Raw genomic sequence first — 17,226 nt, 5'->3', positions numbered from 1 at the left:
TAACAAATTAAATGTGGGCAAAAATGTAGATTTCATTACAGAGTTACAAGGTGGAACCTCCTTCATATCAGGGGTCAGCGACATGACAAAAAGGCTGATATTGGCACATTATACTGGTCTTACTCCAGATACTAGATATACTCTACTGAAAATCATTTCATTATTAAATACTCAACCACTGTGGTCTTGAAAGCTCTAAAGAGTTGGTAGCTTGCTGCTTTGTGGAACACAGCAGCTGTCACAATGCGTTGATTCACTACAGTTATAATTAATTCCAACAGTGACCCAAAATCACTGTTAAAAAAAGAAGAAAAAGAAGAAATCTATCAAAACATCCATAAAATACATCTTAAACCACTCCTGTATCATAATCCACTGGTTCCACATGTTTGAGAATAAATCTGCTTTATTTTTCTCAGCATTGTGAGGATTACATGTTCCTCCATTACCATGAACACACACTACAGTTGATTTAAGAGACGACCAAGTTATTTAGCCTGCTTTTAAAAAAAATTAAAAACTATATATCTTTTTCTGTCAGCATGTCTTTTGAGATTAACGTCTTCAGTTGGGACACACGTGTTCTTGGAGCTGATTGCAGCAGACAAGGTGCAATATGGAAAGTATGTTGGTTAAGACGACAACAAAAATTAAACAAAAATAATCATATCATCCATAAATTCTGCTTTCTTCCCGCCCAAATCTTCTCTGTCACTTCTACTTTCCCCTAAAATCCCAACATTTACTATTCTGACATCATTATTCGTGACTAATGCCTGAGTTTTCTCGAGCCAATCAGTTCTTGGACGCCGCTCTTTAAACATGATTGTCACTGTTGCACAACCCACCCCCTCCCTAGTCATCACTAGTGTTGCATCCAGGATGGAGGAGCTGGGAGCCAGTGAGCAGTGAAATCTGAAGAAATAGTTGGGCGTGTAGCTCAACGTACAACTGAGAATTGCTGTTTTTACACATGGATCTAAAAAAAAGATACAACATATTAATTAGGAAGCTTTACATTTAGTAGTAGGGAGACTTTATTACCTTAAGACAGAGCCAGGCTACTTGTTTCTAATCTCTGTGCTAAGCTAAGCTAACTGGCTATCCATTTAATAAATATGGCTTTCATAAATTAACCTCCTGCGACTATTTGTCCTCATATGGGGATATTTGGGTTCGCTGGACCTTATACTTCCTTCTGCTTAAATTGGACCTGTCGTCCATATTTTTACACACTTTTTCGTGCCATCTAGTGGAAGAAAAAGCACAATACATCAATCAGTGTAAAAAACAAGATGGCAGGACACTTGGCCAAGTCAATCGACAGCCGATCCCCAGATAAAAGCGGACCAGGTACAACACCTTATCAGATTGTATGGTTTATGCTTAATAATGTTAGTCGTTTGATATATGCTGGTGTACAAATGTGACTAATTTTAGCAACAGCAACAAGCCACAACATAGATAATGAGGAAGTACTTGTTTGAGGACATTGGGACTTTATAATCATTCGTGCAAAGGGAAGGTGTAAATGTAAGGAAATAAATAGTTTTAATTGTCTTATACAGTCAAATAAACCCATTGTCCATATGAGGACATTATCTTTTTCAAAAAACTACTTCCTGTTCAAGCCAATGCTTAGTTTTTGTACTTATCAGGTCCTACTAATCCCAAATATCTAGGAGACATTAGAAATGCATACCAAATAAAAGTAAAAATGTTCTTGAATATCTGCAGTGAAAGTATTTATTGTGCAGAAGAGTCGACTCAATCTTGTAGGTTTGGGAGTTGTTTGGGTAAGACAAAAGAAGGTAAGCAGGAGGGAAACAAGGAGGGAGATAAAGGGAAGAAAGATAAAAAACAGAGACTCATTTTGTCATCTACATGAAACAAGGATGTTCCTTAAAAGAGCAACTAGATATTTACCCAACAACTGTGAATTTGCAAACTGAAGAGTAACTACAGCTGTCAGGTGGAGCGTAGCGAGGATAACCACATACTTTCTTCTGATATGAAGAAGAAGAGAAGTAGAAAGTCTCTCCAAATGTTAATACTTAAGACGTAAAGTACCAGTCATGCTTACATTAATACTTTCCTTTGACCTGGATGTTCAAAAATCAAGTATCACAGATAAATTATTCAGCAATCAACTTCTTTTAAAGTACTTTGCAATCATGTTTCTTTTGGTTTATTCTTTTTTTCTTTTTCCTGCTCTGAAAACCTCCCTGCTAACAGTCATCACAGTACCCATCCAGGGGTGCCATAACTTCACTATCTGTTTCCAATTACTTCAGTGGGTAAAAGCGGGGGGTTGGTGGGTGGGTGATGGTGTATTTAAAAAAAAAAAAAAAAAAAAAGCAAGGACGCTTTGATCCTCTCTGCTGAGAAACTTGAAGGCAAAAAAAAAAAAAAAACAGGGCGAGAGACGGATCAACAGTTTGCGGTCGAGCAATGCAGAGTATATGCAGCCACAGCATTTTCAGGCTGATTACCCGGAGACCCCATTTTCAATTCAATTTCCAATCCAACAGCGACTGGAAGTGTTACTGCTTTGGTTTTACGTGTCATTTTATTTCTTAACGGCTGCAGGCTGACACGAACAGAGCAGAAGCGGACTCTAACCTCCAGTCAATATCTCATATAACATTAATGATATCCTCCAAACTGAAACTATTCTCAACACAGGGGTCTTTGGATGACTCATGGCTGTAGCTGGAAACAGTTATAGGCTTTACTTTCATGCCAGGTCTGTTTCGAAACGCTGCCACTTGCGTCGCTCGGTGTATATCAAACTTCAGAAACGAGCTCTTCCAACTGCCTTGTTAGGCAGAGTTCTGCCCCGCAGGTATAAGCGGTTATCTCCCGCTTCCCCGCTATTCACCCGGTGATGTAAAACACATGGAGAGGAAATGGTGGGAAACCAGATTCGATCCCAGAAGGCTTAGTGGGAGGGACGCAGGCCGCAGCGCCGTCAGCACACATGTAGGTGGGTTACACACAAGCCACATTTGACATGGTGTAGTTTTATGTAGCAGTGCAGTTCATAAACCCTGCGTCGCAGTCATCGGTCATCAGCGTAATAATCGGTCTAGTTAGAAAAAGCTTGCGGTCGAGTCAGTGTGAGCCAAAGCTTTCCCATCTGGTGTCGAGTTTCCACTTGTGCAGTTATGATATTTCTCACTGTGAATGACTCATAATCGCTTCTCGATGTCGAGCAAATAAAAATGAAGCACTCTAAGCTTATTAATTTTTGTTGTTTTTGTTGTGTTTTTCTTCTCTTTCTCTCTCTCTCTTTCTCTCTCTCTGCTGTCTTGTTGTCATGACATTTCAGTTTGGGCGCTCTTGAGAGGTGTGTCGGTAATGGATGTTACAGAGTATTACAACATCTTGCATTACACTGGCTTGTCAGCGTGGACAAGCCGACACAAATATTCATCTTGCATGTGCTGTAAAGAATATGTACCAACACAAACACGCTGCAATAAACCTTTTTCATATCCAGCTTTAAGCCTGATTCTTTTTCTTGTTACAGAAGGAAAATGCTGCCTTTTGTTCCCTGTGTAGTTCCTTTCTATTCAAGGATTTTTTTTTTTTTTTAAATGAGGATCAAACTGAAAAAAGGGATATAACAGCACTGCTGAGTTTATTTTGATAGAAACCTGGTGGCATTATCTCTATCCACAGTTTTGTTACTGCTTGTTTTAGATATATAATTGGTGAATCAATTAATTGATTGAATTCCTTTGTTAAAGGACTAGTTTGACATTTTTTAACCTGTTAATTATTAAGCGTTAAAGGCACTTGTAGGCAGGTTTTGAACACTTTTTGGACAGAGACAGGCAAGCTGTTTCCTCGCTGACTCCAGCCTCATATTGAACAGACAGATATTACAGTGGTGTCAATCTTCTCATCTAACTCAAATAAGCGTACTTAAATAAGCAAAGAAGCATAAAAGATAACAAATGTGTGGATTTCCAGTCCTCCGATTTATTCACTTACTGAATTTGTCCGTCACATAATGTTTTTGTTAAAGGGTCAGCAGGATGTTCTGTGGCGCCACACCAGTCGACCTCCCACAAGACGTTGTTGATTTGTTAGAAACAAGCCAAGACAATCAGAATTCCCCTCTTGAATCTCTCGGAGTCTCATTTCTGTTCCCTTTCTCTGTCGCTTTAGAAACCTCCAACTCTTCTTTACCCTCTCTCCTTTTCTCTGAGGCTGCTGCTGCTGCTAGACGGCTTTGAAAAGTCGAGTCTGCCTGTTGATCAGATAGCCCTATAACTAATGAAAAGCGTCATGAAAGTGACAGCAAGATTAATGAAGTATCCCAGGCTGCACTCGCACGCAGCGCACTGGGGCTTTTCCTGCAGGGCTGCCGCCACTGCTTAACTGCTATTTATGGTGACAAATAATGCCCCATTCTGCCACCGACACCTGCAAGTCAAGGTTAAAAAACACATTTGCCACAGCCGGCGCTCGGCGGAGGACGACAGGATGGGGGAACCGGGATAAAGGAATGGGAGATTTGCAGGGAGAGAGGAGGACAAAGATGAAGGAGTAGTAGAAAGGGAGAGCTGCCATTTCAGATATAGAATAAACTTATTTACTGGAATGAGGCGCTGTGGGGGGGGGGGGGGGGAGAATGGGAATTCAAGATTAATTGAAAACATCTGTGCCGTGCAAAATGGCCACAGCAGAGGAGCCTGAAGGAGATGATAGCAGAGAGGAATTACACACAGCGCTCGAGAACATTTATTGTATTTGAGTTTGCATTTGTTTATTTATTTATTTATCTCACTCTCGAGGCGACAGCTGATGATGTCACCAACTGACTGGCTGCCTAGCTAGATATCTCAATGCTCAAAAAAAAAGAAGATATCTCAATGCTCAATGTGTGTGTGTGTGTGTGTGTGTGTGTGTGTGTGTGTGTGTGTGTGCAGGCAGACATCGCTTTGATCAAGAAAGCGTCTCATTTGCAGTCGATAGCACCGGCCGGAGCTCAGGATCGGTCAATTCTGTCTGACCTTCAGCAGCGACATTACAGTGGGCCAATCAGACAGAGTGTGTGTTTGTGTGTGCGTGTGTACGTGCGCGTGCGAGCAGACCCAAAATAACCCCCGGCGGAGGTTAAGCACGTGTGGGAATAGCGACACAGACACATTGTGACAGAGATGAACACACTCGCACCAACACAGACACAATCCCGCTCAGACCCTCGGGATCATTTGAACTTCTGTCATCAGCACTGTGCAAACACGACACATCTGCACAGAAACACCGGTGCAAATATGTGCACAGGTATGGTTCTTGTATATATGTATACTCCACGTCTTGACACACAAACACACGCCCATATGTGCACAAATAAAAAAAATGACAGTTGTTGTTTGCATCTGTCAACATGCCCTTACACTACAGGAACATCAAAATGCTTGTTAATGTTTGTTTTATTAACCAGATCCAGATATGACATGTTAATTAATACCATGTATACACACGGCCTTTGATTCTGCATTGGTGGACAGGGAGATCTGTGTTGCAGCATTCCCTAGGGGGAAAAAAAGACCAAAAATAGAAAGGAAGAAACAGCACAAAGCAGTGCTGACAGATTGTGTGGACAGAGCAGACAAATCCATTTATTACAATAACATAAATATCACATCAGGTGGGTAGCAGCTATGATGATGTGCTATACGATCAGCCCCGGCTCTAATCTTGTGCCAGTTATGTAATCACCATTTTAGCATTGATAATTACATTTGAGCCACAAGAAACCTGGCGTGTTGTTTGAAAGCACTTAAAGTTGTTTAGAATTTCTCATCAACAGAAGGCGACGACACATGAAAACGGTCGCAGACGTTATGAATTATGAAGAATGATCAGATGCAGTTGGAGCGGCTCTGTTTCAGTCGGATCATATAAAATCATATAGGTGTGGGATATGTTTCAGATCCAGTCGCTGCCAGTCATCGTCATAAAGACTGACATGGGTGACCGTCTGCGTCATTTGTCTGTCGCCTAAGGGAGACGTAGCGGTACATAAATAGAATACGACAGGTTTGTGGTGTCCTGATCTCTAGAACATTCAAATCAAAGAGAAACACAGGAGACACAAACCTTGAGTTAGCTTTGTTTTGGAAAGTTCACTCCCCCACTCCTCTCCATCCAGGAACTCACTCAAACTCTGCTCACTTTTTTCTTTCTTTCTTTCTTTCTTTTTTTTCATTTGAACCTAGAAGTGCTTGGTTGCTGTTTATGTTTGTTTTGGTAAAAGAACATACGATAATTCTTCTTGCGTGATTCGCCAAGCTGTTACTGACCAGTCGTTAAAGTGTAATAAGGTTAATGCTCCTTCCTGCTTGTCAAAGACTATAAAATTGGTACCAGTTGGTGGAAACAGTCTTTATGTGTGGTCTTTGCGGTCTCTGTAGGTCTTTGGGGTTTGCCCTTAAGCTTAAATGGTTCCTTTTAGGAAGGATTTGGTGAAAAAAATATCACAGCAAAGTCAGTTTTGTCAATCTGTTGATCTCTGTGTGTGTGTGTGTGTGTGTGTGTGTGTGTGTGTGTGTGTGTGTGTGGTGCGCGTGTATGATAGGAGGTGTGTGTGTGTGTGTGTGCTTGCTTGCATGTTGTGTCTGTCTTTGTGTGCATATATGTGTGTTTGTCTTCAAGTATTTTAAGAATCTTCTAGTTTGGGCTGGCTGTGTTTTGTTGCATATTTTATTATTTAAGAGCGTGGCTAAGTCCTAAGTGTGTGTGTGTGTATATGTGTGTGTGTGTGTGTGTGCATGGTTTACAGCAGCCAGTTGTTTTCATGTGTGCATCTGCATCTATGAATTTGTGTAGTATACGTGCAGTTTTGTGCCAGATCCAATATGTGCGTGTGTGTGTGTGTGCGCGTGTGTGCATGTGTGTGTGAAGACCACAGATATAGGGGAGCAGCAGTGTCTCATGGCTGCAGCAGCAGCCTGATATCAGCTCCTGTAGAGTCTGATTACAACCAGCCAGAGAGGGAAAAACAGAATCATGAGAAGAGAGAGAGAGCGACTACGTGAAAGAGACAGAAGGAGTGAAATGCAGCAGAAAGTGACAGAGGGAACATATGTGTGAGCATCAGAGAGAAAACAAAGGAGTGATCAACAAAGGGTAAAAAAGGAGGTGTAAAAGAATAAGGAGAGAAAAACACCAAAAAAAGACAATTAATCAGTGCACTTATGCACTTAAGTAACTGGGTTACAGCTGGCTTTCTGCAGTAATCTGATTTCTTTAATGTCATTTAAACGTGAAATCTGGTTTCTATAATCAGGGTAGCGATAATCGAAACCCAACTGTATACATGTGCAGGATGAAGATTTGAACCAGAGCAGCGATATAACCAAGCAAATATAACAACACACAGCAGTACTAGTGTTCAAAATCGTGTCATCTAAAGTCTGACTGGAAGCTGAAACTGTAGGGAACTTGGACATTTCATTCGTTTAGGTGTTCATAAAAGCCATGAGGACAAGCTTATTAGAAACAATAACCATGATATATCCTGACAGAGGAATGTGTTTCCCATTAAAATCAATACAAACTGAGTAAAATCAAAGATAACAGGTCTTCTCCAGTGCGCTCACCACTGGAGACTGAAATATTGATTCTGCTGGTTTTTTTTTACATAAATAGAGGATATCTGTCGGTTGGATTAAACAATGCTTTTCATTACTTCACACCCTCTTGACTTGTTTCTCAACCCTAAACCTGCGTTTGTTTAGTTTTTGCAGCGTGTGGCACAACAAGCAGCGTGTGGCACAACAAGCTATAAACACCAGATTTTCATATTAGCAGTTTATCAAGTCATTATGGTGAACATATTAGCAAATAACCACCTTATTACACACTGAGAAGACACAGAACAGCATTATTGGTCATTTGGAGTCATGTTTCGACCTGATAAATGTAACTCCAATATTTACTGTTTTTAGCTCTGTTTTGGTCTCCACCACCTCCTGAGGGGGACAATCTGTCTCTGTAGCTGTTTTTACATTTTTCACCAGCTTTTTTTTGTTGAAAACCGCTTCCTTCTGCCAAAACAACGAGCTGAGAGATGCTAAATCGCTCCGTAGAGCTGAGGTTTGTCACTACAAGCAACCTCTTTCTCATTACTCACTTTCATTCGATTATCTACCACCTGCTTAGTTTGTATTTTCAACTTTTTTTTTTCTTTTATGAACCCCCGAGTGACCAAAAGATAATGAGGAGTTTGTGATATGTATGACAGTCATGGACATGGATCAGGGTTAGTAACTATTGTCCAATTTCTTACATAACCTGATCCTCCCACTAAGCATTTTTTTTGTATGCTTGTAAATGTGCTGAGTGAAAGGGAGAAAATGATAAGAGACAAAGAGGGTGAGTGAAGAAAAGCAAGCGAGTGTGAGAAAGAAAACCCACTGCAAAGATATTTACAGAGGTAGAAACAGAGAAAGAGAGAGATAAGGAAGAGTAAGAACCAAGGCAGAGCGAGGGAACAATCAGGATAAAGAAAAAAGAAAAGGATACGAGCTTGGAGATGGAAGCAGGGAGAGGGGAATAAGATCAAATGAAGGAGAGACAGCGGGGAGAAAGCAAGGAGAGAGTGAGACAGAAAGAGGCTTGGTTGACACATAAAACAAAGATGAGACACCTATAGAGAGAAAGAAAAAGAGAGAGAGAGAGAGAGAGAGAGAGAAAGAGGTGTTTATGGAGAAGAGGCTGTTGCTGGAAAATGTAGATAGACACCTCGGAGAGGGAGAAAAGAAAGACGAGTGTGGAGGGGCCAGAGAGGAGGAGGAGGAAGACAGAAGAGAAGGAGGAGGAAGGAGGGAGGGGAAGAGCTAAAGAGGAGGGGAGGGGACGCTAGAGGCAAGGGAGGACCAGTACGAGGAGAGAGAGAAAGAGAGAAAGTGAGAGAGAGAGAGAGGGAGAGGGAGAGAGTGTGAGGCAGATACGGAGGTCCACAGACAGCAGCGGCGTGTAGAGTGCAGCATGCAGACTGGCCATTGACGCTGCTGTTGGATTGAACACACATGCACAGACACACACACGCCTGAGGAGTGTATGAGACATGCCCAGGCTGCTGTCCATGGACACACACACACTGGCAGGGCACCAGAGAGGAAATACAGCAGAACCCCGAGCCTGAGGAGCTATGGAGAGCAGCATGTTCTTTGGTAAGTGTTTTTTTTGTATTTAAATATATATATGTATACATCTCTGTGTGTGTGTTTGTGTGTTTACATGCGTAATCTCCTCCTCATGTGTATGTGTGTGTGTGTGTGCAAATATCTCTCATCTAATGTTCTCACTTGTTCTTGATACTAAAAGCACGAAACAGAGGAAGAGCTGGTTTTCATTAGAGCAAAAGAGTGTGAAGTTACATACATAGGAAAGCTGTGTGTGTGTTCATGTGCTTCATCACAGTCAAACGCAGAGTATAGGTGCACACCCCCCCCACCTCCTTTAAACGTGTGTGTGTGTGTGTGTGTGTGTGTAAATGTGCTCCAGCCTGCCTGTTACTTGTTCTGGACACTCAAAAAGATGGATAGGGGAGCTGCTGGTTGCTGTTTCAGCTTAAAAATAAATACAAAAAGAAAGAAAGAAAAAAAAAAGAATGCATGAAGAAAATGTTGAATGAACCTGCTCACCCGTGCAGGTAAATCCCCCCTCCCGTTTTTTTGGTTTTTCATGCTCAATTTCTGGTTTATTACACCCAATCCCAGGTGGCTTGGTGGAATCCAAGCTGTGGATTGAATTGTGGCTGTTTGACCAGCTGACAGTCTGTAGGAAGTTCGGAGTTGCCGTGCCATCGAGAAGCACTTCATATTCTGTGTGAAGGATATTTAGAGGAATCTAAGGAGAGGAGGGCCCCTTCCATTAGTTTTTATGGAGGAGGCTTAATGCGCGAGCGGCTTCTCGTCAAGTGCTCTTCTCACGGCTGGCTTACAGTCACATCGGAGGAATAATTACACAGGGATCCGGAGTTCTGAGGGGGTGATTTGTTAAATGAAAGACTCTCTTTTTTTTATCCCGGGGATTAAAGTGATCTGAAGTTACAGACCGTGGCTTGTAAGAGGGAGAAGGATTTTCTCTTGTTATGCCATACACAGAGGAGGGTTGGGTGGTGGTGGTGGTGGTGGTGGAGGAGGTTTAGGGAGGGGGTGAGGAAGAGAGAGAGCTGGGAGCTTATAAATGAATAAGCTGTCAGGTGCACAGACAGCTTCAGCTCTTCCAGATTCACTGCCGGTGTCGGTCAGGTGTGCAGCTTCTGGAAAGCAAAGAGAAAATAAAGGTGATGTGGGTCTGGTTGGATGGGTGGGTTTTGAAATTGGCCTCGTTTAACACAATATCATGAGAAAGTGAAAAGCGGGGAGAGAAAAACTCCCCAGCTACCTCAAACAACAGTTCAGGCAGGTTGTTGTGGTTGGAGGTGCTTGTTTTGTCTGTATTTTATACTCATGTCATGTTGTAAAAGAAAGAAAGAAAAAAAGGAACATCTTATCTTCTCTGCTCTGTGTGAAACAAAAAAACGAAGAGGAGTAAAGGTCACTCTTTGCGTACAGGATGTGCATCGTTTTAGCATTTATGAATGCAATCCTGAGTGCACAGCTGCACCGCAAAGAGAAAATAGACGGCATCTCTTGAAAGATTAATAACTCTGTTTGTTCTTCAGCTCTGCATTGTTGCTGTTTAACTGTAACATGTTTTTTTATTTGGTGATTTATATCAGGTGACATGTCATGTGAAGACTCTTCGAAACAAGACACAGAAATGGAAAAAAAAGTGAAAACAAAACAGATCAAAAAAAGGAAATGTCCCTCTGCGTTACAAGCTGGACGCATACATCAAAAACAAGGCAGTTAAGGAACCATAACCCAGCAGGCTAATAGGTTTTGAGTGTGTGCTGCAATCATACAAGCTATTAGTGCTGTTGAGTCGAAAAAGGCCCAGAGGAAAATCTATCCGGTGTGTCTGGCTTTGCGGTCGGCGTTTAGCAGCACGTAAACGTCTTTTTGGTTAACCTCAGATTACAGAGGGGGACGGGAAGTGATTTTTGGATCCCATTCAGAGACAGCTGTGTTTATTAGTGAGCCTACACTCATGACAGCAGCGAGTGCTACACTATGCTAATCTGAAGGTGGTGGAGGCAGTGTGTGCTGTTGTATAGCTCGAAACCAAATGCCACACGCTGGTTACATTTATGGAATTTCATGAGAACATAGGAGTTTATCTTGGAAAGGTTAATTGGAAAATCAGTGAAAAAGTGTGGCTTTCAAAAAAAAAAGAGAATGCTTTAAAGCTACCCTTTGTACTCACTTTGTTCATTATAATTGAGGTGAAATGATTTTATCCTCTCTGCTTGAAGGGAAGTGCTGATCTCAGAGCATGTTAAGGGTCACAGAACACAATCAGTAAGAACACAAAGGTGTTAATCACATCTGGATCGTCATCAGCATACGAATGACTTTCAGTGGAAGTCAGATTTATCTAATAATTGGATTTATATTTGCTGAGGGAAATTGAAGTCTGTGTGAGAATGATCCACTTATTTGGAGGCTCTCGGGCTGCGTGGACTCACTCAGCCTCTCTGGCCAGATCTTATCGGAAGGAGCAGCCAGGTTCAGGACACTAAAGAGGAGGCGGAGGTGGAGGAGAGCGGCACAAGATGATTAATTATTAATGCCAGTCGGCGTCCTCCAGACATCATTTTTACTCTCTCCTCTCTCGATATACTGCTGCAGGAGTAAAAAAAACGCTTGAGCCCAGATAAGTGAATCTTTCAGGAAGGGCAATGCAGAGGACAGTCTGAGGCCCGTCACGATACAGTAGCCATCCACATCCCGTCCAATGAGCTGCTCTTAACATCTCATACTGTACAGTCTGTGCTGCATCATTAAACTTTGCCTCAAAGAGAATGGATAAACAAAGGCCAGTGGGGGAAAAAAAAAAACTTTCATCATTTCTGATCTGTTGCAAATGTTTCCTGAAGCCAGATCCTATCTCACTTCTGCATCATTACATTTCTGTGCAAAGAGGGCAAAAAAAAAAAAAAAAACCTCTCCAAATGCTCCGGGTTCAGTGTGTGTCAACTAGTTTGTGGTAATTTGATTAATTAAAGATTTATTTTAAGGATATGCATCCCTGAAGCATGATATCAGCTGACACGATGAGAGCTTTAAAGCTGCACTTAAAAGTCTTGTTTGTTGAAAGTTGGAAGTCTCTGATGTGTAACATATTACACTCTTATAAAGTTGACTTGTGTTAACAAACATCCTGCAGACACAGAGCAGACTAAGCATTCATCTAATGAATGTAGGAGCAATACTCACTGTCATTTTAAGCTCTGTTTTGACATCCACCGTCTCCTGAGAAAAATATCTGGTACTTAAACTGCTAACACTCGACTAGCTTCAGGAGCTAGTACGCTAACTTCTGCTGTTTAGTGTGGGGCAGGAACACCACACAGTCTGTTATTAGAGCTTTTTTTTGCTAAAAACAGTTGAATGCTGCTGATGAGAGCAGTGAGACTGAACCAAACAGAGAAGTTGTGGACTGTAAAACCAAAACAATGAGCTGAAAAGGGCTAAAACACAACGTAGATGTAGCTCACTTACCTGTAGTCTATTTAGGGAAGAGTCCTGAGTTATTTGATTTAACTAACATATTTTAACTAATGTACAATAAATAATACTTTCTCTTTTACCTTTATGAACTTTTAATTGTCTAATGAGTCCCTTTATTCATCGTGAATGAATGTAACACTTTATTATGTTGTTACTTAACCCGTCTATCAAATATATACCCTATATTCAACATTTGAGTAATTAGACATAAGCGTAACAGTCACAAATATCTATCCCCTATGTTTAAATACCTCAAATTAAAGGAATCACGCCGTCCAAAGATGGCATAATCTGTCCTGTGTAGTTGAAGAAACTCTGAGTATTGACTTGGTAGCTTGTAATGCTATCTGATAAATCTTCACAGTTTCTACGTCGAAAACAATGAACTAAAGCCTAAAGCATAAACTGGGTTAACTACACAGAGGCTAAGAGTCTATTCACTCTGCTAATGAATGCTAACAAACGGCACTTCCATTGAAGCCTGTTGATAGATGATCTGAGGCTACGTTCACATTGCAAACTTTAGAGCAAAAACTGATTTTTGTTTGTTTGGCTGTTTCCATTATTTTTAAAATGTGTCCAGTATCAGATTCCAGGATGAACTGGTCACGGTCCTGAACTGACCCACATGTGCAAAAGAACTAGAAAGAAATAACAAAGACGTCACACGCAGCACATTGTCATATGAGCCCACTGAACTCAGCGCTTACGGTTTCATTTATGGGTCGATGTGCAATGCAAAGCCAGCAAATACATGAGCAGATGATAATGAGGAAGAACGAGTGCCAAATTTTTAATTATGGCTATTTGTGGAGCAATGGCTGCCTGCTATTTCTGTAGAGGTATGTGTGGATATGCTGAGTCGGAGCCAGGAGTGGTGGGATTGTGACGTGTATGGCTTCACAGAAACTGATATCATTGAAAATGTCAGGATGTTAGGGGCTACTTTTAATCTGTCAGCACGTCTCCAGAAGACTCTCGGGGCAAGACACTCAGTTCAGGCGGCTTATGTCATGGAAGAAATGTGCAGCAGTTGGGTTGTATTGGCTGGAGTGATGTAAAAGTCGTATAAATTCTGATATGACTATTCAAACTGAGGCCCAGACCTGTATCTGATGTAGAGCCACATGTGAAAGTGGCCCAAATCAGAATGAAAAAGATCAGATTTAATTTGATTTGTGCATTTCACAATTGATGAAAAAAAAAAGAGTCACACATGAGAGAAAAAAAATCTGATTTTGGACACTTTTACTTGCAATCCGAATGTAGCTTTAGACACCAACTACAGACAAATTACACACATGTCGCTGCTTTGTCAGTCCAGCAACCGAACTTCACTCAAACTCCTCCTTACTCTCTCCCTTTATTCTCGCCCATGTTCATGATCCAACCCACTTCAACCAATGAACCCTTCACAATGTATTGTTTAAACCTATGTATCACACTGCACCGTTTAATCTGTTATGAAATAGTTTATTTAACCATATTAATGATGTATCTTTTAACCGTAATTAACTTTCTTTCAACACTAACTTTTTACAGTGTATGGTATATTTACTGTCTACATAGAGCTGAAAAGAATGGCGATAACACTCTATGAGCGTCATCTTTCAGATTACATATAGTCATTTGATCCACTGTCAATATAAAAATGTTGATTAACACTCCGGTTGTCCTCGAGTTAACAGAAAATGAGGTATACTTTAATTTAAATGAGGCTTATTGACCATAATTACCAAAAATATGTGTAAAACCTGTGGTAATGAGTTGGAATGAAGTTGGATAAAAAGATCTAACACAAAATTGGGTGATAATTTATACCTTATGCTTTATAAACAGTAAAACCAGACTGGTTCATGACAACAGGAGGGTTAATGCAGCTTTAATGTTATCCTGCTTTACTACCTGACTTTGCTGCTGTCATTAAAAGTGCCCTGGTGTCAAATTCCAGTTTTAACACTTTAATTATTTCAGCAGTGTGCTTACTTGTTGCATATTACGAAATTAATTTGTTTTAAATCAAATTACCAGCAAGCCAGGTCCAGGTCATGCATTTGAATCCAGCACACAATGCACAGAGAAGAAAAGGAATGAGGCTAATCAGGAGGGTCCAGATGGTCATTTTTGCCCTGAAGCTAATCAGAGAATGATCACATCCCATTTTATGATTCATATTTTATTTAGTTAGTTTTAGTTTTATATTTGTTCACTGAGAGATGCAGAAAGTATGCTCCTTGCTGCTTTCTGTGTGGCCTAGAATACAAATCTGTGGTTCAGTTTTACATACGCAAACATTTTACAACCTCAAACACTCATAAAAGTCACATTTAGCCGTCGCATATTTGCTGCGAGTGCCCGCATGAGGAGCTCATAGTGAGAAGTCTTCATCCAACTACAAGACTGCATTCATTATGTAAACAGGAGCAGCACTGGGGTGATTTTAGGCTATACTGATACATCAGTAGACGTCTCTTTTAAATTATGTTTTGTATCTTAATTGTTTGTCTTGAACTTGTTTCACTTATGTTCCTTTTGATCATCTCAATAAGTGTTCCTGTCAGAAAAAGAGGATATAGAATCGGGCTGCTCCTTTTTTCAAACAGTTTTATGCCGCTTGTGCCGAGCTCCCAGGCTACTCGGAGTGTCTTCTACCAGATATTTTAATGACTGTCACCTGCTGACCTTTCAGCATAGAGTGACTCTCTTCAGCGAGTTCCCGAGCGACTCTTTATGCAAAATAGATGGCAATGTCAGCTGCAGAGACTCAGCCCACCTGGGCCCCGGGTGTCAAAATTTAGAGGCTGCCGACAGCTCAAATATTAACATTTGTTAGCCAAACTCAAGTCAAATATTGACACCTCTAACAAAGTGATAATTATGGATGCCATCTGTGTATTTCTGCCAGTCTGTTGCCTGTTTCTGGATTATGGTGAACTCAGTGTGGTGCTCAGGGGTGGAGGTTATCGTACAGGATAGCAGCCACAGGGCTCTTTTTCACTCTCCGCCTTATATTTTGCACTTTTACTGGTGGTGATGGATGATGAGACTTAAGAGAGTTGAAACACTAACCCCTGCTGCAGGCTGGAATGTGCTTTTTTGTTCGGGCATGTTGGCTGGATCGCTATTGTTGTTCTACCTTTCACAACAGGAGAAAATAAGAAAATCAATGTCTTTTTGTACGTCAAACAGCGTGAGGTTTAAGACGATGTGTGAGGTTAGAACAGGTTAAATTCAATAAAGAGTAGACACTGTGCCCAGTGGCACAAAGAGAGTTCATTCACTCCAGCGCTCTGCTTACTGTAACAAATGTTTCAACCTGTACTTTATATCCATTTTACATGACAATTTTACAGGACTTTATGCTTATATTTCACGACATTTCAGAGGGGAAATAATGCAGTGTTTGCTCTAATAGTTTATTTATCTAGTGATGTAAAAAATTTAATTAGCTCCTTAAATATGATGTTTTTTTATAGATAACATTAAAATGCTGCTGACATGCTAAATTCAGCTGAAGGATTTTTTTAAATGGAGGACTTTTACTTGTAGTGGTACATTTGAATTATTGTGTTCCTCATTTTACTTAAACTTGTCTTAATTTACTCCTTGGCTATCTGGAGTCGGCACAACAAGCTGTACTATCACCTTAAAGCTGATATGGCTAAAAATTGCTTATTTACACGACCAACAAACAGAACAACATTAGCATTGATTTAGAGTCATGTTTCTGGTCACCTGTTGAATGTTAGTCCAATATTCAGTCTTCTTTTAGGTCTGTTTTGTTCTCCACCAACTCCTCTGTCTCTGCCTCTGTTTAGCCTCTAAATGCTCCACTGTGTTCACCAGTTAGTTACAAACTTGTGTCTGCCATTTGGTGCTGAGCAGGTAGTTAACAGTGTGGATTTATCAGAGCTTTTTTCAGCTACTTGAAACACTGATGAGAGCCGTCGAAACATTAAAGTTTCAAGTGTAAAACCAAAACGGTGAGCTGAAAGAGTCTAAAAAGCTCTTGAGAGTTGAGGGGAACCGTAGAGTTGGGTGATTATTCTCTGTAGGTTTGTCACTACAATCGACATCATCATTAAACCTGCAGTGTAGAACTTTTACATATAAATGAAAGCCCGTTACATTCAAGCCCTCGGCAAATAAGTTCACACAACGCTGAGTAAGCCAATCATCGCTGGATAAATCTGTCTGTATTTCCCAGTATAGAGTTTTTAAATCTCATGTCGACGATTAATCGCACAGCTCTTCTAGGCTTTCCAAATGTTATTGGACTGAATAGATCTGATTCTGATGGTGAAACGAGTCATTTCACAGGGGTTGTGTGACGCTAAATACAATGTATCCACCGTTTTACATCGGTAGGTTACAGCCAGCGGTGTACTGGCCATCGGAGACACTGGGACAAAGCCCAGTGGGTGTTTTTGGGTTGGTGGACTGTCAAAACATGTCCGTTTTGACCAACCCTGTCTGTTTGCTTGTCATTCGGGGTGCGCATGAGAGCGTGCTGGGCAATCACAGCCGAGCGCCCCCTTTTACTCTCACTGCCAGAAGGGGGAGGCAAAAGTCCCCGCGCTTC

The 17,226-nt window shown here is 41.0% G+C and overlaps 1 protein-coding gene across 1 annotated transcript in view; it reads left to right on the top strand.

Moving 5' to 3' along the window:
• The first annotated feature begins 8,963 nt into the window (after window positions 1-8,963).
• The window catches only part of znf385d (zinc finger protein 385D), an 87,736-nt gene continuing 79,473 nt past the window's right edge, over window positions 8,964-17,226 (top strand). Inside the window, exon 1 of the mRNA XM_062421949.1 lies at window positions 8,964-9,194. Coding sequence (XP_062277933.1) covers window positions 9,173-9,194 — 22 coding nt within the window. The 5' untranslated portion in view covers window positions 8,964-9,172. The remainder of the gene's footprint in view (window positions 9,195-17,226) is intronic.

The sequence above is a fragment of the Scomber scombrus genome, chromosome 7 (genome assembly GCF_963691925.1).
Source record: "Scomber scombrus chromosome 7, fScoSco1.1, whole genome shotgun sequence".
NCBI classification, from domain to species: domain Eukaryota; kingdom Metazoa; phylum Chordata; class Actinopteri; order Scombriformes; family Scombridae; genus Scomber; species Scomber scombrus.
The sequence above is the reverse complement of the archived record's forward strand: the minus strand, read 5'-3'. Positions and strand labels throughout refer to the sequence as shown.